The sequence below is a fragment of the Diadema antillarum genome, unplaced genomic scaffold (assembly GCF_040938485.1).
Source record: "Diadema antillarum isolate AM-2024a unplaced genomic scaffold, OU_Dant_1.0 seq00001560_RagTag, whole genome shotgun sequence".
Classification (NCBI taxonomy): domain Eukaryota; kingdom Metazoa; phylum Echinodermata; class Echinoidea; order Diadematoida; family Diadematidae; genus Diadema; species Diadema antillarum.
The window spans coordinates 558043-579811 of NW_027272286.1; the positions used below are offsets into that span (position 1 = coordinate 558043).

The following is a 21769-nucleotide window of genomic DNA, read 5'->3' on the forward strand; positions in this document are numbered from 1 at the left end:
GCACTATTTTTCTCCAAGTCGGACGAGGATGAGTCATCGTCGTCAGACATGGCACATGACTTGCGAAACACTGTGCCGAGGCTGCTGTCCTTGCTTGGTCTCGGGATGACGCACATGTCCAGAGCTTGACCGAGAATGCCAACAGTGTCCAGGAGGCTGGCGGTCACTTTGTTCAGCAGGTCTCTTACCCCTGATATTTGATTCTACAGTGCAGAAGTGAAGATAGTAAGCAGTAAGTAAGGACATGTGGAGATTTTGTTGAAAATCTAATATGCAGTTTTTCTTTTTTATTCTTCCTATGTCAGATTTTATGATTATTTATTGCTTTGCTTGTTTGCCACACTGACACTACAAAAGTACAAATGTACATGAAAACCTTTACCAAAAATAACTCTATTTCTTTTCATTTCTTTTTCCAGGATTGCATGAATAATTGAACTGGAATCGAACTAGGTATGAATTGTAAGTTAAATGAACTCATACACACATACGCAAACACAAATACACATTCACATACACAAGAAAAACAGATGTTTACAAGCACAGACACACCCTCAGTCTTAAACACACATAAACCCAACTCATAAACTGGGTACAGACACTGCCATGATTACCTTATCCCTTGGAATCAAGCTATTCATCAAGCAAGTCATTCAAACTAATAGCAACAGTGCCACGATTTGAATGAAAACATCCGAAATGACAGACTGTCATAGTGTCTGGGAATTTACAAAGAAGGACTAAAGTTTTGAACAAAATTTGCTCAAACCCGTTAACAGATCTGTTACTCAAAGTTTCTGCTTCTACTCACAAAAACTGATTTTTTTGGGTAGATTTTTCCCTTTAATTAACCCAAAGAAAGCAGTAGAGACACACCCTCTGCTTGCTGTGCTGCTCCTGGTACCGATTGATGACGCTCTGTAGGAGCTGGCGCTCCCGCTGGAGCTCAAGGTTAGCCTGCTGAGTCTGGCGGAACTCCGTCTGCGCCACCTCCAGAGACTTGGCCAAGCTGCGATTGTTCATCCGCAGACTGGTTTTCAGAATAAGATTCGCTGGAAAGACATGTGTAAAGGTTAAACACTTGCTGTGAGAATACACAAAAGATATTACTCTATCGCAATATGTTGTTCATCCGCAGACTGGTTTTCAGAATAAGATTCGCTGGACAGACATGGACCATACATGTAAAGGTTATCACTTGCTGTGAGAATGCACAAAAGATATTACTCTATGACTATATGTGACCCGCTACAACAAAAGGATCCGAAAGTTGGGGGAGGACAATTTTCTAAAAATGGCACGGCATTATTCCTTGACTCTTCTACTTTAATTTCATATAAAGCACAACAACTCATAAAAGTACTCGGTTGCTGAGATATCAATGATTTCATTAGCGCATGTCAAGTAGCCGAGGAAATCAGTTTTGAGAAAAACGCCTTCAAATTTTTCCTTCCGACGTTATCATGATCAAGGGGTGACGAGAGGGTTTTCATCGCTTGACAATAGAAGGCATGCTCCTAGTGACCTCCCAGATGTTCATTCAAGCTTAGCGCCAGTGGTCTACGCACGACCAATCAGTAATCAGAATGCCTTGCACTGACCAATAAGATCACTCCCTCGTTGCTAGGGGCACAGTATAGCTGCAGCGCTAAATCCCAATCTTTGGACATGTTTCTGTTCCGCTGAAAGTCGGAAATTCATGGCCCAGAAAATCACTGATTTCTTGCCTTTCCTTTAATCATATCAAGATTTCAGCAAATGATAGACAAAACATTACACTACAAAATTATGCCGAAAACAGAAATTCGATTGGTTTGACCAATTTTGATGATGTGACTTCAAACTCGATTTTCTCGGCTCAGCCGTTAGCGACTTTAGAACCCTTTTGTTGTAGCGGGACACATATTTTGTTCATCCGCAGACTGGTTTTCAGAATAAGATTCGCTGGACAGACACGGGACATAAAGGTTATTACGGTACTTGCTGTGAGAATGCACAAAAGATATTACTCTACGGCTATACGTTGTTCATCAGCAGATTGGTTTTCAGAATAACATTCACTGGACAGACATAGAACATGAGGTTATTACTTGCTGTGAGAATGTACGGAAGATACTCACTGTATAATGCTGTTTTTCATTTTACATGTAGCCATTTTCATTTTCTTCTCATTGAATGCATGCATGTTGTGAATGCATCATGCATTTCAGTTTTTGTTGTGAATTTGATGATGTGTGCAAACTGTGGTAAATCTACTCCCGTCATGTTGTGGACCAATTATGGATGTAATGAGCAATACAATTATAAACTTCAAATTGAAGAACAAACACAGAAAAGAAAGAGGTATTAGATGGATGGCCAAACTCACCATTCTTGTAGCGAGACCTCGATGAGCTGAGATCAGCCTGGAACTTCTTCCGCCTCTTCTCCTTCATCTTGGAGCGAATCTCCTCGATGCTCCTTTCCAGCATCCCATCTTTATTCGAGGGTGGATCATCCTTTGCATCCATGTTGTATCTGAGAATAACAATTCGGATACCCACCAATCAGCGTGAATCTCTGGGTAAACTAGTACAAGATAGATGACGAAAAAAGTGGTTTGTGAGGACCCCACAAGCGTCCTTCAGCAGGTCAGGGCACATGCTCCAGGCTAACAGGCCAAACTATTTTAATACAGTATTTACAGACACTCTCAGATCCATTCTACAATACGAGTGAGGATCTACTTATATTTGCAAAAATATCGTACAGGAGTAAAGGAGTCACGTACATAATGATAATGATGATGGAAACCCTAGTTGTATTGTATCGGACTGCGACACGATGTATCCATCACGGTGTAGGATAAGCTAGCCTGACCAGACCGCTGTGCTTCGCGACAGCGGCTGCGTGTAGTTAAGGATAAGCTAGAGCTCTTTCAGTGTAACGATTTAGACAGAAAAATCCGTCCGTATAGAGGAGCTTCTTTTTAATCATTTTTTTAAAACTAAAATACGGGCCTCCTCCGAGGGGATTCTGTGAAACTTGACATTTTTTTTTGTTTTAATCTCTGCGGAAGATGTGTTAGGCCCTAAACCTAGGTCTATCTGCTATTAATCTACCGTAGTTATGGGTAAACTCGGCCCCCAGCGCGCACGTTACTACTATCTAACGCATGTATAATGCGCGCGCTGGGGGCCCGAGTTTACCCGCTAGGCCGAGTTTACCCATAACTACGGTATAGATCTAACCTTTTACTGTAAAACGAGGAATGTTCGCGTGCATTTTAATTCCGCGAATTTCGCGAGTGCCAAGATTCGCGAAATTGAAATGCATGCGAAATTTCTTGTCTAACAGTTACACTACATTATCTATAAAACTCTATGCATTGAACGCCAGTGGCAATTCCAATAATATTCGCGAAAATTTCATGCCACGATCCTTTGAGGGGATCTGGGAAGCCAGACGCAGTCTCCGCGGAACATTAAGATAGTCATACAGTGGACTCCCGTTATAACGAAGTCCTCGGGACCAGCAGTTTTCTTTCGTTATATCGGAATTTCGTTATAACCGAACAAATAAACAATAGAAATACATAGAGTGGATGGCATTGCAGCCAAAATTTTTACTTCGTTATAACCGGAATTTCGTTATAACCGTGTTCGTTATAACGGGAGTGCACTGTACTCATAGACCTCTTACAATTTTTAACTGTTACATACTAACTCTAACGTTACACAGAAAAGAAGCTAACTGCTAACGTTACACAGAAAAGAGCTCCCTCTTGCTCTCTATCCACGACTATGACTCAGACTACTCAGACTCAGAGTATCCCCGATCAGGCCCGACAACCAGATACAGAAAACAGACGGATCTTTTGTTCTTGAAAGAAGAAGAAGTTCGAAGAAGAAGAAGATGATGATGATGAAGATATCCCCGACTACAAGATACAGACCGATCTTCCGGTCAACTTTTAATATACAATGCTGGACGCCATATCCATGCATGGGCCAACGGCGCGGCGGCATGCGGATGCGGCGGCATTTGATGCGGCGCAGCGAGGAAGCGCGAAGCGGACATGGGCCGCTCGCGGGCCGGCCGGCTAGCCGACCGAGGGCAGGGCGAGGGGTCTCGATGGTGCTGTGTCAGTGCGCAGTGTGTGTGCGAGTGCCAGTCATAAGCCTAAGGTCAGTGCAGCAGTGGAAAAATTCATCGTAATCGTTCCACATTCGAAAATCATGCACTTACAAAATCAATGTAGACATCCTACTTACCGCAATTTGTTCTGTCTTTTCTCTGTCTCCTGAATGGCTGTAAATATGTAAACCTCTGATTGACGGCACTTTGTTTACAAATGCTACGCCAACGATGTATTGCCTCGTCCTTGTCAAACAGACGCCATTTTGAAAACTGCGCTTTAATAATTTTCTAGCATTCTGATTGGTTAAAAGGTAGCAAGTGTAGTCTAAGCATTCGGACACGAAAAATCGATAAAATTTTATTGAATTACCGGGCCGGGTACCAGTCTTTCGTAATCGAGGAGCTTACAGTGTAGTATACTAGTATTCATTACAGGGGCCGCGGATCGGAGGTGGGGGTGGGAACTTCGAAGGAAGTGTGGGTGAGGGTGGGGGGTGGCTGTGGGAGGGAGGTGAGGTCTTGGGGAGTACAGCCTTTCAACGTTTGGCTCTTTAAAAAAAAAGCACACCTGCATCACACAATAAAGATCATACTACATGTAGTAACATACTATAAATTTATCACAAGATTATTAAAAAAAAATCATCGAGTTTTTATTGATCAAATTAGCAAGATTACAAAAGCATCACATCAAAATTCGAGATGATAAAAATACTACTTATAATAAATAATAGTAAAAGATTAAGTCGACAAATTATAGAAAATCAAAGCAAAGCAGCATAGAATAAAATCAATAAGAATGTTGTACATAATATTATACAATGGTACATTCTTTGAAAAACAGCCTTAAGAGATAAAAGAGAGCATCAAGTCGCCCTTAAGACGCCCTCAGGAGAACCCACCAGATTCCACATGAGACAATTAACAGCATATAGAAACATGTATACATAACAAATGGCTAAACCACTTTATATGTGGAACCAAGTAGATGCCCCCAAAAGCCCAAAGGAGGCCCACACCCACTGCCACTGGCACCACAGATTGGCGCATATTACAACTGGTGTCATTAACAATATAATGATCGCTTCAATATGCTAAATTCAGAGTGCTCACCGCAATAACATACCCTTACACCATATGTCAAATCTCCATTTACGGAAATGAAGTACAAGTTTTCCATTCTTATTAGCAATGCGATACTCAAGTTCTTTTATGTTTTTAGGTACACCTTAAATCCTTGAAATGAGGGTTGGTTACCTCTGAATTTACACAAATAAACATTTAAGGATAAGGAAAATATAAGTTATGAATTTATCATCTTTAAACCCGAAAATTTTTTCAAAACCGGAGAGGTTATAATTTTTCTTAGTATTTTGATTTATTACATTAGTTATCTCATCCCAAACTTTTTTTACGTGATGACATTCAATAAATAACATGTGAATAACAGTTTCTGGCAATCTCTGACAGAATGTGCAGTTGGGGAGTCCTTCCTTTTGATTTTGTGCAAAAAAAATCATTTAGTGCTATAACTCTATGATATAGCTTGAAATAAAAGGAACGAACTCGAGGGTCAATAAAACTTTTAAAATTTCTCAAATGGACGTTATCCCACAATTCTGAATCTGGATCTAATGACAGGTCTTCCCAAAAACAAATTTGATATTGTTTTGTTGGAGCACAGTTCTCTGCCATAATTGAGTAAACATATTTGTTAAACACAAGTTATTTACTACTGTGTCAAAAATTTCATTGTGATCCCAATTTGAGATAGTTAACCATGGTTGAGGAATATTGCTCATTAAAAATATAAATTTCCTCCTTCCTTTGGGCGAAATACCGAAATCAAGAATAAGTTCTTCAAAAAGTTTGCTTCCATCAGGGAGTGGTGAATCTAAAAGATCACTGACAAAGACTATACCCCTATCAAACCATTCTTGAATAAACAAAAGAAAGAATCGCTTTGACTTGGATCTAATATTTCTGTTAAACCATATAAACATTGACATGATCCTAAATCTGAGAATTTCACACCAAACTCCCTATATTGCTTTCTCCCTGAAAAAATACCAAGCTGTAATAGAGTCAGATAGTTGAGAGCATGGTAGCTTATTCATTAAAACAGATTCAGGTACATGAGATTTCCACAAAATATCATTCATCTGACTAAAATCTTCTAATACTGAAAGTTCAATTATCATCCATAAACTACTGTAATTTTTGTCCAAAAGAAGCCATTTTCTGTGACATGGCAAAAAGTTATGGATCAATCATTCGCAGCCCACCCGAAGCAAAATCTTTACAAGAATATTTTCTTTTTACTCTATCTCTTCCACCACTCCAAATGAATTTATAAATTTTTCTGTCTAACTCTTTGAAAAAAAAAATTGGGGGATCTTTATACATAATACTGAAAAAAGATACAACAGTTGAGGTAATAATTATACAAATTTCATTATGAAAACATAAATTTCACATTATCAATATTGCGAATGAAAAAGAAATAATTTTACTAAAAGGGGAAAAAGAAAGGGATAAACGGGAAAAGAATAAACCCATAAATTTCGCGCACACACAATTTTAACATGTTGAAAGAGGGCATTTCGTGAATACAATTATCTATTACGCAAAATATTTTATATTTTCTTGTAAAATCAAAAATATCCCTCCACCTTTAAGTCCGTTTTTGTTTTCTATGAAGCATTTGGAAAAAAGACAGAACGTTGTAGCTATGAAAAAGAATCGTCTTGATTTTCATGTGAGGAAATGGCAAGCTCTTATATATCTTAGTTTTCTATGTTATTTTTGTCCATAATGTACTATTCATTATCATACATGTATTTGGTGTATGAAGCAGCACGTGAATCGGGAAAATAAAGTTGGGAAAAAACATAAAATTCTTGCACACACACACACACACAGAAAAAAAAACCCATGATCTGCCCAAATATACCAGTATCTAATGGTGGACTTACTTTCAAACATGGAAGTGAAATATTTAGACTAGAGGCTACAAAAAAAACAAAAAAAAAATGTGTAAAAAAGTCCTACTTCTTGTCAAATAGGGTCTATTGAAATTGCGTATCAAAAGCCACCCTTTACCACTCGAGTTATCACAATGCATAAAAGCTGGTATGCAAGCATGCCAGAACACTTTTTAGTTTGGGTTTTTTTTTTTTTTTGGTTTTGTATGTGTGTGTGTGTGTGTGTGTGTGTGTGTGTGTGTGTTTTTTTTTTTTTTTTTTGGGGGGGGGGTACTTCGATGATGTATTGGGGCACATATTCTATGTGACAATGTTGAGATCCTCGGCGAGGGAAGCGACCGAGCGGGGATGGGGGGAGGGTGTATGTGGGAGGGAGATAGGCCTACCCCGTCCCAAATTGAATCATTTGTTCCTGTGGTGTCATTATCAAATTTTCCTGCAAGTTTCATTCGAATCTGTCCACAACTTTTGAGTTATTTTGCACACCCAGGCAAACCAACGCCGATGAAAACATAGCCTCGTTTCTTGGCGGAGGTACTTGAGTACTACTAATTACTAGAAACTACCCCTTCCCCCCCCCCCCAAAAAAAAAAAAAAAACCAACAACAACAACAACAAAAACACTAAAACTAAAAGGACATCCCTGCTCCAGCCATACATGCTCATCCTTAAGTAGTTCTTCCTATACCCCTGCCCATATACAATTTTACTATTTTACTAGATATACCTAAACACAAATCACTCATTAGAAAAAAAGAAAACATGGAAAGAAACCCCACTCAAATATCGCCGTTGTTATAATAAGAAAGATAATTCATAAAAATACTTTTAAAAAACTACCTGTCAAAAAGAGATATAGCCGTTGTTATGATGGGGGAAAAAAGAGGGACACAAAAAGTAACGTCCGGGGGCTGAAAGTTTGTAGGCCTAACACTCCCATTTCAATGAATGCAAAAACCCAATTCATTTCTTTTAATGGGGATTTCCTTTTCATCCTTACAATATGTACCTAATATAATATTCTTCAATTCTGGCAATTTAATTGCAACTCTTGCCCCACTGTTGCTCCCCCCCCCCCCCCCCCCCCCCAACACATGGTGATATATGGGGCACTATGGGTAACTACATCACCGTCACTACAGTGTACAGTAGCTGCGCTGGCATGTGCATGCATGCATGTGGTGTGGTGTACGCATTTGTGTTTTAATAGCGTGTATTACCGTGTGTATTGTGCACGCGCGACCAACTGACTCTGAGGAGGTAAGCTGACATGAAAATCTGTGTGATGTAATGGTTAATTACGTCGTCATAATAGTCTACTGCAATCTGCTTCTTGCATAGTTCCATTAATGAAACCAGGATTCTACAGTGTAATTCAACATTGTTTCATGTCGAACCGGGCCCTGCCTGGGGGTCAGTGTTAGTAGCTGGAGTGGCTGCCATGGTCCCACTTATTGAGACCTGTGTTAGTGAGACGACAGTCAGTCACTGCATGCTGCATGCAATGACCAAACCGAGTGATGACCGATGTCAATGCCGAAATGGACTGTGTCTATGTCTGTGACTGTGAGTGTGAGAGATTGCAAGAAGGACTTGCATCATATTCCTGACGTGACGCAAATGGCGTGTAATCAATGTATTCATGTTTAAGATACAGTTGTACAACTTCATGCTCCTACAACGACAACAAGTGAAGATAATCAGAGGATCAGCCAATAATGGCAGCTCATCCTTTTTGCCTTTTTGCTTTGGCTTCAAACACAGCGACCGTCAATAATCAAATGTCAATAGCAATCAATATAATAATTATCATGGCAATAGGCGCGATTAGCAGTGGTTAATATTATGATAAGCAGAAATAAATTAATGGCTTGCAGATGTTATGATCAGCTAGTAATTTTTTAGCTACCTACTCTCTTGTCTACGATCTAAAGACTAGTCTTGAGACTTGAGGTCTTGACACAAAAGTGTCAATGGAATTGCAATTGGTCTCAACAACATCCTGTGAGAGTCCGATCCACTGCTTGATGGTGGTGTGTGGCAGGAATAAATTTCAGATCTATGTTAAAGGACAAGTTCACCTTCATGGATAGACATGTGGGTTGAGTGAATGCAGCAATAATAGTAGAACACATCAGTGAGAATTTTGAAGAAAAGCAGACAATCTGTTCAAAAGTTATGAATTTGTGAAGTTTCTGCTCAGTCATGGCTGATTGAAAAGACTACTTAGCTTGTGATGTCACATGTGTACAACAATATAAAGAAAGAATAAAACAAATTCAACATATTTCCATTTTTAACTATTCATTAATCTGGTGAGTGTAGTGCATTCTTGAAATTTTGATTTTGCTATACAAGCTTAAATTTGCTGACCTAGGGCCGTGAATTAGACGCAGTCGAGAAGGGTGAGGTACCTCACCCCACCCGACCTCACCCAATTTTCCATAGAGACAGTGGTTAAGAACATCCACACAGCGATGGGTACTTGTACCTTCCGTCTGTCTACGGAGGAGAGCGATAACGTCAAAAATATAAAAGACTCCTCCGGACAGACGGATCTTTCTGTCTACTAATATTGCTGCATTCTCTCAATCCTATATGAAGGTGGACTTGTCCTTTAATGTGTGTGGCATTGTGGGGTGACAAATTGTTGATTGTGGCCCCTTCTTTGTCTTGATGGCAGTGGGTGGAACTGTTCATTGATATTTCCCACGTAGGCAAGGCTGTGATGGATCTTGTACAGCATGATGAGGTGGGCAATACAGCGTGGTCCTCGAGTGATGGGGTACTGCAGTTCATCAATCATAGTCATTGAAGAAAAAGGAGAAGAACATTTAAGAAGTGACAAATCTAATACGATTACAGATAATTATCATAATAGTAATGACTACAAAATGGTAATTAGGTTCTATGCATAAATGTGTGATGATATGACCACCACACCAGAATTAATCCTGAGCTGGCTGAGGAAATTTGCAGTTCTTCATACTGATAGTTTATTTACATCCCTTTTCTGTGTTCAGTATGATGCCATTAAGAATAGTTGTGTGCACACCTTAATTGTTTATAGTGGCTTGGATCTCATCCGGTCGCCATGGCAAACTGCAAGACTCCGGTCAGCATCCTCCAGGAGTTGTGTGCCAGCAAGGGGGTAACGCCAGTCTACGACACGATAGGCCAGGAGGGCGCCTCACACCAGCCCAAGTTCACCATCCGCTGCACGGCGGGGGATGTCGGTGGCACGGGGCAGGGCCCCAGCAAGAGGGCGGCCAAGCAGTCAGCTGCGGAAGATGTTCTGCAGCAGCTAGATGTAGAAGTGCCAACAGTGGAGACTGAACAGGCTGATGGAGGGTGAGCAGAATCTTTTGAGTTAGAAAGAATCCTCATTCGTGGGTGTCAGAATCCTGTCTACTACTCATCATGTATGCTTTCAAGTCTGTCTTCCATTCTTTATCAAGCATTATACTTTTACTTCTGTCTTGTATTCACTCATCAATATTTCTTTCAAGTAGGTCTTTAGTTCATCAAACGTTCTCCCAAATCGACCTTCTGTCATCAGATATTCTTTCAAGTGTATCATCCACTCATCAAACGATTGTTACAGTGTGTGACTGTCAAACTTGCTTGTCTGTCCTTTGGCACCAAACTGAACTGGCAGGTTTGTCCTCTCTTCATCACAATTGTTACCTATTAGCAGAGATATGCCTTCTCATCATCAAACTTCCCTGCCCCCCCCCCCCCCCAAGTCTTTCTTCTGTACATCAAACATCTCATTTTGGGCTCTCCATTGTGTATGATATTTTCTGCCAAATTCCTATTTCTGTCTGGTATGTTCTCACTCAATCAAGCGTTTTGTTTCCAAGTGTTTCCGAACACTCTACAATATCTTCTGCATCTTAGATCAAAGTTTGTGAGAAGATTTGATATTTTATGTTGTAATACTCTTATCCAAGGGCACATGTCTTTGGCATCTCAGTTGACTCATTTCTCAAATAGTAATGACTACCTGTATTCTGGTAGTCTGGAAATGATGGGGAAATGTAAATTCCATAGGAAAGAGAGAGAAAGAGAAAGAAATGTTCCCAGTAATGTGTTCTGCTCTGATATTATTGTGAAGAGAAGTGTAGAAGTTAGACTATAGCCAGAAAATATTTAAAACACAGCCAAGGATTAATAATGACCACCCGTTCAGAATTTCCAGAACTGCGCGAATGAAACAGCGTGGGCTTTTCCATTTCAGTAATTCTTTCTCCATAAGATTCCAACAAAATTATACGAGGAATAGATAATGACAGGTGAATGATTACACTAGAAACTAAATGAATGACAACAACAGAAGCTTTACAGCTGTGCTGGTCTCACATATTTTTGCAGAACACTGAAATACAATCCCGTTGGGAAGCTTCAGGAGCTAGTGACCTGCCTGGGATGGAGAAAACCAGAGTACGAGGCTGTGGATGAGAGTGGGCCACCCCACAACAGACGCTTCGTCGTCGCCGTCACCGTAGACAAGTACAAGGAGCAAGGTATGCAATCATTTAAGTGTGCTCTTGAAAAAGTGGCACAAATTCACAATTTCTTGTGTGAGAAGACTACAGAGAAATTGATACATGATGTATGCATTTGTTCATCTAGAGGAGATTTGTGTAATGTTCTTGTGTGTGGCTTCCCTATAAGAGAAATAGGAATATTACAGATAGTCCAAAATAATGCTGCAGGACTAATTGAACATGCTTAAGGTAGGGATCCAATTATGCCAATGCTGAGTGAATCACTGGCATTAGATAACTGTTGCAAAATAGAATTGTCTATAAAATTGTTCTTTTATGTCATAGAGTTGTAATTAAAAAAAAAATCCCCTTCCTGTTCATATACTGTAATGATTCCCTACTCACCTATAAGAAACCTCTGCTCCTCTGATAAGCATTTACTTACTGCCCCAGTTTCATCCACTTGTTGATGTGGAGATCTGTTTGCTGTTCCAGCGCCTGTTTTGTGGAATAAGTTGCTGGACAGATTTATGGCTGAGACAGACACTAAGCAATTTGTATTTTGTAATTTTGTAATTTGTAATTTTCTGATGTATAAGACAAAAGTTATGGAAAGCATAGAGAATCTTTAAGAGATTATTATGTGCTATGTGGCATATCAATGTATTATCATGTTAGTAGTATAAATCAGATTTTACTTGTGGAGTCTCCGAAAGAGACTACATTGAGAGACGCGCTTTGCGCACGCGCAGTCATATCGCTTTTCTACACACAAGTACTTGAACGTAATTCTCCTATCGCATTATCCGTTTTTTTATCGCATTTCGCGGTACTAACGGTTCTGGAAACCAGCAGTTAGTGGAATTTAGATTTCCACAATCTTCTAGATCATACAACGATCTTTGCGGTGCTTAGCAAGGCAGCAAGCACAGCTTCTTCTGTCTCATTCCACGAAAGTCACGCGGTGGCTATATCGTGATGGAGGCTCAACAGCTGCATCATCCGGCTAAGCCCGGCGCAGCGGAAACCATCGAAGTTGTTTGCGAAGAACGTTCCTCTCCGGCAGACAAAATAGACGAGCCGAAAAAAAAATCCGCTATTAAAAAGTCGGGTACTGGTTCCGGTACTACTAGTAACATGGCGGGTAAAGCGCCGCAATCGGCCGTTCCAAAGCGGGGCCCAAAGATGGCTGAAAAGTCCTCGGATGTCCAGGACAGACTAACGAGGCTTGAAAGTCTTCTCAGTAAAGTAGTTGACGCACTGCCCATTGTAAACTCCACGCCGAAACCGGCATCGCGCCAGTTTGTGGCGTACGATAAGGCGCACAGCGCCAGGCCGTGTGAAGTTCCTATGGAAACTGATTTTCAACAGTGCGGGGAGCCGCACGCGCGTGACACGGTCGAAGCCAACAAGGAAGAAGGCGAGTTTGTGTCTGACGCGGCAGATGTCATACAAGAAATTCCCGTTCTCGCAGCAAAATTTGCTAAGCCGGGTGATACGGGGCTACCGGTGGACGAGGACTTAGCCAGCTCTACTACTTACCTCATCAGCCACCTGCTAGAAGAAAAAGTGTTGGAAGAGACGCGTCTAAGTACCCAGCCCCGAGCAACTGTATTTACCTCGCTACACCGAAGGTGAACAGCCCGATATGGGATAACCTACCGCAACACACACGCAGTAGAGATGCCAAGTTACAGCGTGTGCAGAAGTTGCTGACGAAGGGCCTAAGTGCGCTAATACAGTCCTTCCCATCACCTCGGCTGACTGACACACAGCAGGACGCATTGGCGTTGCTGTGCAATGCCAATTTTGAACTCAATTCGTTGAGGAAAGAGCTTATCAAGCCGGACATGGCAGCCACTTACTCTCATCTTTGCAAACCTTCCACTCCCGTCACTAAATTCCTATTCGGGGACGAATTGGGAAGGAGAATGAAAGATCTCAAAGAGGAGCAGAAAGCTGCATCAGGAGTGATGAGAAACCCGGTGTCACGGCCACAGTCTAGTACGTACCACCCATACAGGGGAGCAGCTTTCTCCAAGCGACAATACAGAAGCGTCGGCTGGACTGCAAGTTCAGCTGCTTCAACGCACAGACCAACATTCGGCGGTAGTAGCAGGCCTTTTTTAGGTCAGCGCCCACAGTGGGGTCACAGCAAGCAGCCACCACCTCACACAGCGATCCGCCACCCACAGCAGGCTTCTCAGCACAGGCCTCCAATGCAGCGCAAGAAATAACTACCAGCATACCCAAAGAGGTAGGTAGTTTCGATTCACATCATGATCATACCTGCAGTCCCCAATGTATTTGTACATGTGTGCAATGTATTCCAATGAAAGCTCCAGTAGCAGTCGGAGATCGAGTGAGGCTTTTTTACAGGCGATGGTGCCAAATCACAGCTGATCCATTTATTTTGGCAGCAATCAGGGGTAACAAAATTGAGTTTGAAGAAGCATGTATGCCCCCTAGGAGGGATAGGCCCTTCATTCAACACAGACCAAACCAACACAATTCAGCTTGTATTGACAGAGAGATCGCAAGCTTACTGACTAAGAATGTTATCGAAGAGTGTGGTCATGAAGAAGGAGAATTTCTCTCCTCATTTTCACATGACCGAAGAAAAATGGGGGTGTCCGACTAATACTTGATTTGTCAGATTTGAGCAAGTGTGTGAGCGTATGTACAACACTTCAAAATGGATAACATTCATACAGCTGCCCTTTTGATCTCCGCAGGAGATTTCCTAGCCTCAGTCGACCTCAGAGATGCTTACTACTCCATCCCAATTGACACTAAATACAGAAAATTCTTGAAATTTCCATGGAAAAGGAAATTTTACAGATTCAAAGCCTTACCAAATGGGCTCAGCACAGCGCCCAGACTTTTCACCAAGCCCATGAAACCTGTTTTCGCTACACTGAGAGAAATGGGGCACAAAGTATTAGGCTACCTTGATGATACTCTCATTATCGGAGAGTCAATAGAACAAGCAAAGGAGGCTGTACATGCAACTACAAATCTCCTGTCTGAACTAGGATTCATAGTCCACGAGGAGAAATCTATGCTAGAACCCAAACAAGAGCTCACATTCCTAGAGTTTAAGCTGCACACGGGTGATATGACTATCTCCCTACCAGAAGAGAAAATGCAGGACATTATCACAGTCTGTTCAGATTTGCTTGACATTACTAGACCCACAATCAGACAGGTGTCACATGTTATTTGGCAAGATAATAGCTACTTTCCCTGGAGTCCAACATGGCCCTCTTTTCTACAGATGCCTAGAATGTGACAAAATTGCCGCCCTTGAATCTAACAAAGGCCATTTTGACAGACCTACTGTATGAAGCTGTCATTAGAAGGGAAAGAAGAGCTCAAATGGTGGATAGATCATGTCATTGAGGATCGTCGATTGTGCGTTGTCAACTACATCAAAGCCTACATGCAGAGGACCAAGGAAATTCGAGGTCAAGAGCGTCGGCTCTTTATTAGCTTTCACAGACCCCACGCGAAAGTAACATCGCAAACCATGTCCCGGTGGATCAAAGATGTTATGGCAGCGGCAGGTATCGACACTTCAAAATATAAGGCTCACTCAACAAGAGCAGCTGCGATGTCAGCTGCACACAGAGCAGACTTGCCAGTTTCGTTCATCCTTGAGAAGGCAGGCTGGACGAACGAAAGAACTTTCAGGAGGTTCTACAGCAAACCCTTGCTCGATGATGGGAGCAAGTGTCTCACAACTGCTCTACTAAAGAAATGACCAGACAAGGTAAACAATTTACCCGTTTGATAAATGACTATTCATAGAGTCATTTCTGTAATCTTTTGCTACAAATATGGCTGCTGGGCTTCAAAATCTCAATGTAGTCTCTTTCGGAGACTCCAGAAGTAAAATAGAAAGATTAAATGAGAACTAACCTGTTTGAAATTTGATCTTCATTTTACGAGGGAGTTGTAGGAAGAGAATACATTCCTTCCTCTCCCTCCCAAAGTTTTCAAACTTGAGGCTAAGTTCTCCATAATCTTTCAAATATCCAGCAGCCACATTTGATGCTTCGAAAAATGACTGCTCGTGCGCAAAGCGGGTCTCTCAATGTATTCTCTTCCTGAAACTCCCTCATAAAATAAAGATCAAATTTCAAACAGGTAAGTTCTCATTTAGTCTTTCTATTTAGTTATATATTTCATGGCCAAGCTTGTCCTTTTTACGCCAAAGTGACAACTGTAAAATGTAATTGAAAGTTTAAGAGTTCTTCTAAAAATCACCAGAACATCCAACACTTTTTCCTCACTATCTTGGCATCAGGCATTGATCAGAGCAAAAGGCTGGCAAAAAGGGCAGCAGCCAGTGCAATGTTGGAAGTACTGCAGAAATTACCAGTTGACGTCAACCCAGGCCTCATAAACAAGAAGCAGAAGGTGAGCGCAAGGAGAAATTCCAAATAAATTTACTGACTGCCTTTGTCATTCACTCTTTCCATGTTGGTCAAGTCTGTACATTGCAGCTGCTCAATGGGATTTTGAAAAAAAAAAGATAATGGCCTGTAGGGTTGTAACTATATTTATACCCCCGCCACACTTAGTGTGAAGGAGGTGTATAGGAATCACCATGATGTTGGTCGGGCGGTCGGGCGGGCGATCGGGTGGTCGGTCGGTCTGTTGCAAAATCTTGCGTCGCAAACTCCTTCTACAGTTTTGAAGCAATTTAAATGAAACTTAGGGTAAATGACGATATTGAGGTATAGATGTGCAAGACATGTTTTTTGTGTTTGTCAGACAATGCGTTGCCATGGAAACCACAATTTTACCAAAACCTTGTGGAGGGAACTACTTCCATAGTATTTAAGCAATCAATTTCAAAATTGGTATCTATGATGATTTATAGGTGTAGTTATGCAAGACACTCTTTGTATTTGTACTTGACAAAGCGTTGCCATGGTAACCACATGTTTTCTTCGAAATCCTGTGGAGTGAACAACGTCCACAGTTTTGAAGCGATTGAAATCCAATTTGGTAGGCATTATGGCCTTGAGGCATAGATGTGGAACACATAATTTTTGTGTTTGTCAGACAAAGCATTGCTATGGTAACCATAATTTTACCAAAATCTTGTGGATTGAATAACTTCCACATCATTCAAGCAATTAAGGTCAAATTTAGTATGTATGATGATCGGGAGGTGAAGTTATGCAAGATAACAATGTGTAAGTTATTTAAATATTTGAAAAAAAGCATAAAAAACACAGATAAGTGTTTAAATTGTTTGTATCAAAGAAATGTTTTTGTGTTGAAGTAATAACTTTGTAATTCATTTATCCTCTGTAAAATTATATTGCTTCGAGAAATCAATAAATTCTATCATTTGAAAAAAAAAAGATAACAATGTGTTGATATAAGAAAAATGTGTTGCCATGGTAACCACTCATTTTTGTATCAAATTGAACCATTTAATCTGTGAAGGTGAAATTTGGTGTGTATGCGTATGATGCTCTTTAAGTGTAGTTTTGCAAAATGTCCTTTGTATTCGTATCGGACAATGTGTTGCCATGGTAACCGCATGTTTTTTTTTTTTTGAAATCCTGTGGAGTGAACTTCTTCCACAGTTTACAAGCAATTGAAACCAAATTTGGTAGGCATTATGGCCCTGAGGTATAGATGTGGAACACATAATTTTTGTGTTTGTCACACAAACCGTTGCCATGGTAACCACAATTTTACCAAAACCTTGCAGATCGAATAACTTTTTCATCATTCAAGCAATTAAAGTCAAATTTAGTATGTATCATGATGTAGAAGTGTAGCTTTGCAAGACACCAATGTGTTAGTACAAGGAAAATGTGTTGCCATCGTAATCACTCATTTTTGTATCGAAATAAATCATTCAAGCTATGAAGGTCAAATTTGGTGCCTGTATAATGTGTAGTTATGCAAAATGTCCCTTGTGTCTGTATCAGACAATGAGTTGCCATGGTAACCACACTTTTTACCCAAACCTTGTGGAACCAACTGTTACCATAGCACTCAAGCAACTGTGGTCACATTTTGTTTGTATGATTGCCATCATGACATCACATACTATAAAGCGACACTAGGGACGAGGGTATTAATCACCTTCAGTGATAATTCTAGTTTATCACATTGTATCTGCAATGGTTATCACATGTGTGATTCCCAATTACATATCAATCAATTAATTGTCCCTCCCCAGAAATGAATGGGTGCACTTAGATTTATGATGTATCTTATACTTCCTTTTACTTTAAATAACTAGCAATATACCAGAAAAAAGAAAGAGTAGGTGATTAAAATGTATGCTGCCACATTAGGCCAAGAGGCCCACAGAAGACAAACTAAAGGGCCTCTGTCTGTGTACACAAGTTGGTCAGTATTTGCAAGGTCTTCAAACATAATATACTTTCTCTGTGGAGGAGTTCTCTTGGCTGCGCAGAGATACTGTAAGGGTCAGGTTCAAGACAGTAAGAATTTTGAAATCTTGTTATTGTGTACAATGAATTGGTATGAATTTGATTTAACATCATTACATTTTGTACAGGAATAAATCAAGATGAGATATTGCTATTGGCTAATGTCATGGTTTGGCACAATATTCAAAAGTGAGTTTGGCATACACCAAGGGATGCATGTGTTAAGTGATCAAGATTTTTTTTTTTTTTCAGGCAAACATCTTTATTTAGACAGTTGGTGTTAACTGTTTTTAAGCCTTTTTGCGTGGACAAGGTGCACATGTCAGGCCCTTTACCACATTCCAGGCGACTTCCCCCAATGCTCAATGCTTAATATCATAGCATAGTATGCAGGCCAGGGCTAGGGAATTGCAACTTGCGATGCCGAACATTGCAGTGCCTCTACCGCACCCATGCTGCAAAACTTGAGCCCAAAACCTTCTTTGCTTTCTGTCAAATGATTGCATTGGCAGATGTCATTTTCAAAGCATAATTTTTCTTTGTCTTTTGCTTTCTTTGCTCGTAGCAAAAGCGTCCAAAGCTTCCCTCCCAGAGCCGACTGTTTATCAAGAATCTACCTCAAGCTGACGGTCCATTTATTGGCAGTCTCAGGGTGAACCCACTCCAGTTTCCAGGTGAACACAGTCAGATGTTTGTTTGTTTCTTTGTTTGTTTCTTTGCTTGTTTACTAGAATGTTTGTGGGTTTGATCCAGTTTGTTTAATTGGTTTAGGTTCGGTTGCATGCGCATATTTACTTAATTATTGTTGATCACATTCCGTATTTAGATATAGTATGCAAATGTACAATATATACCAATGGAAACATATTAAGCGTGAAACATATTACTGTGCAACTCACATTCCACTTGAGTATACAAAAAGAAAAGTACCTTGTGTTTGTTACTTTTTGTATCAACTAAAGATAAAAGTTAAGAAATTAAAATAAAAAAGAACAACTACACATTTCACACAAACGCACACACACGTATACACAAGCATATGTTTCAACTCATGCATTCCACTAAAACAGTACAGTCCCATAGATGCACCAGCAAAGTGGTCACTTCTTGAACCAAGGTATGACTATTGAAGCTATTTCAAATGATTTTGTTGTTGTTGTTCAAATCATGAATAGTGTTGGTAAGTGTTAAGCAGTAAGAGGTTTCTTAAATGATAGCTTGTCATTCCAAATATGGATCTTCAGGCCAAAGGTAGACTCTAAAGAGCCAAGGTGTTAGTATGAGAATAAGCTTTCTCTATCCACTGATATATACTGGGTGATCTAAGGTTGCTGCTCCCTCTTTCTGCCAGATCCCACCTACTCCCAGATGCTTCAGGACCTGGCCGGGGAGCAGCACTTCAAAGTGGATTACGTGCCCATGGAGGAGCAGACCAAGGCTGGCCACTACCAGTGCTTCGTCCGCCTCCAGACCGCGCCCGTCACTGTCTGCTTCGCCAACGGCCTCTCGCGCAACGACGCCATGGAGACGGCCTCCCACAATGCACTGCAGTACCTGAAGGTCATGGCCCTGCGGGCGGCCGTGCCCAAGCCCATGGAAGCCAACGGACAGATGCGGGTGAAACTCGAGCCGCATTGATTCAGGGCCTGCCATTGTTGCATGTGATGTAATGGACATTTCGGTTCTGTTTTTTTTTTTTTCAAAGAGTTTTATTCTCTTGCAGTATCAAGGATAGAATAGGTGATGTGGAACTCGAAGGAGTCGGCATGTCATTTGATACGATCCAGAATCCCATGGCTGCATCACGCTGAAATTTTGTGCCTCGTCACTGGCATGACTACAGTCTTGGTGTACCTCATTATGTAACAAAAACCCCAGTTTACCCTTTTAATTATGGACACAGCGTCAATAGACCCGTTGATGAGGATGAAGATGATGTGCACATATTTTCATGAAGACGTTTATATTGCCATCTGTAGCACATTCATTTTTCATGCATTGCAGATTTATAGACAGGAAAAATAGAGGAATTTTAAAAAATAGTCCCCATATACTGTATGTATGTTGAACTGTTATATTTTGTCATTTTGTTGCAGGGCCCCCTAGGATAACAGTGTATAAACCACTGATGGGGCTACCCTGGGTAAAGAAAACTGAATAAATAAATAAATAAATAACAAAACAGAACTAAAAGTGAAGGTGATTACCCAGCCCTTGCCCTTGACCAGTTATGAACAGGGCAAGCAGTAATAGAAATATTTCTAGAAGTGTGAACAGAAGGAATAGAGGAGGATCATATACTTTGTATTCACAGAGTTCATGTATTAATTCCTTTTCTCTCTCTTTTTTTGTTGTTAAAAATTCAATACATTGTCCACTTGTTACAGAGTGTAGATGCTTATGTTATGTTCAATCATAAAAGCAGTGTAAAAATTCAGTCCTTAAGGCCAGACTACTCCATGAGAGCTGTATTCTTTGACTCTCTTTTTTTGCCAGGGACTTTGGACAGTATACAGGATGCTGGGCTAATCGGCACTCGAAAGCACATCAAGGGTCAATATCTCTCTTTGTGTGTTTACATACCTGTTGAAGTGTGTTTTCTGTGGGCATTCTTGCCACATGGTTTGTAGAGTAACGTGGTAATCAATGATGTTAAATTTTTTTTTTTTCGGGGGAGGGGGTGGATAGAGTATTTTTAGATATCATTGTCAGGAATCATGTGAAAAACAACATGTTTTTGTACTTGCAAACTTCTACTATACTGTATATACATGTATATGCAGAGTGGTGCCTGTGAACATTTGATGAAAAAACTACTGATGCGTTGCTTAACGTTTCCTTTTGTATTCAGGGATATTGTGCAGTCATACTCTAGTAGGTCCTACAGAGTTTTATTCTACACACTGAAGTACTACTGTATGGAAAGTATGAAGACAGCATTGCTTACCAATAGCCATCTTTTTGATTGTACACCAAAGGCCATTCTGAGTTTGTCCAGGTTACAAAACACATTGCTCAAAGATTCAGGGTGATGCATGCATGCTGGCCGCTGAAATGAAGAGAAGTCAAGTTGTCGGCGGATAGAGGACTAAGATAAAATGGATTTTACATGCACTGGGGATGAACTTCTTTAGACTAGATGATTATCCCCATACCTTCCGTACCAGTTCTACTTCATGGGGTATTGACATCGTAATCAGATCAATTCAACAGCACTGTATAATTCATCTGCTAGTCCAAAGACAATTAACTTGCCGTAAACATGGTTTGATCTATTCTCTCTCTCCGTTCTTCTTTTTTTGGTTCCCTGTATTCCCAATCCATTTAGCGAGTATATATATATATTTTTTTTTTTCAAATCAGGACTTCCAACAATTTCGCAAGTGGTTAAATTTGCAATTGTGGAGCACAACAGTTACCATGCACCTTGATCACATATTGTGTACTGCGTACCAGTACATGTAAGCATTTGTGTTGGGATTAGGGTTAATATCTTCGCGTGCTATTGAATTAATTAATAGCACATGATTTTGCAAAATTTGCAAAATACATGTACATTTCTATATGGCATAATATATAGTATCTTAACTCTCATCTGAACTCCCACGCGTAAAAAAATCTAAGGTAACGGGAGATGGGTGACCTCACCATTTTGGGGGCAAAGAGTTACCTCTGACAAGTCTGCCTCTAACCAGTCTGACCTTGACCAGTCTGCCCTGACCAGTCTACCCTTGACCCGTTGTTCTTG

At 40.5% G+C, this 21769-nt stretch overlaps 1 protein-coding gene and 1 pseudogene across 1 annotated transcript; both read left to right on the forward strand.

Moving 5' to 3' along the window:
- The first annotated feature begins 8355 nt into the window (after window positions 1-8355).
- LOC139710769 (RISC-loading complex subunit tarbp2-like) lies at window positions 8356-21518 on the forward strand. Its single transcript, XM_071622687.1, has 6 exons — window positions 8356-8363; window positions 10174-10454; window positions 11478-11629; window positions 15903-16015; window positions 18587-18695; window positions 19373-21518. The coding sequence occupies exons 2-6, from the start codon at window positions 10198-10200 to the stop codon at window positions 19657-19659; spliced, it is 918 nt and encodes a 305-aa protein (XP_071478788.1). The 5' UTR covers window positions 8356-8363; window positions 10174-10197; the 3' UTR covers window positions 19660-21518.
- Window positions 12572-13904, forward strand: LOC139710758 (uncharacterized; annotated as a pseudogene).
- Window positions 21519-21769: the final 251 nt, after the last annotated feature.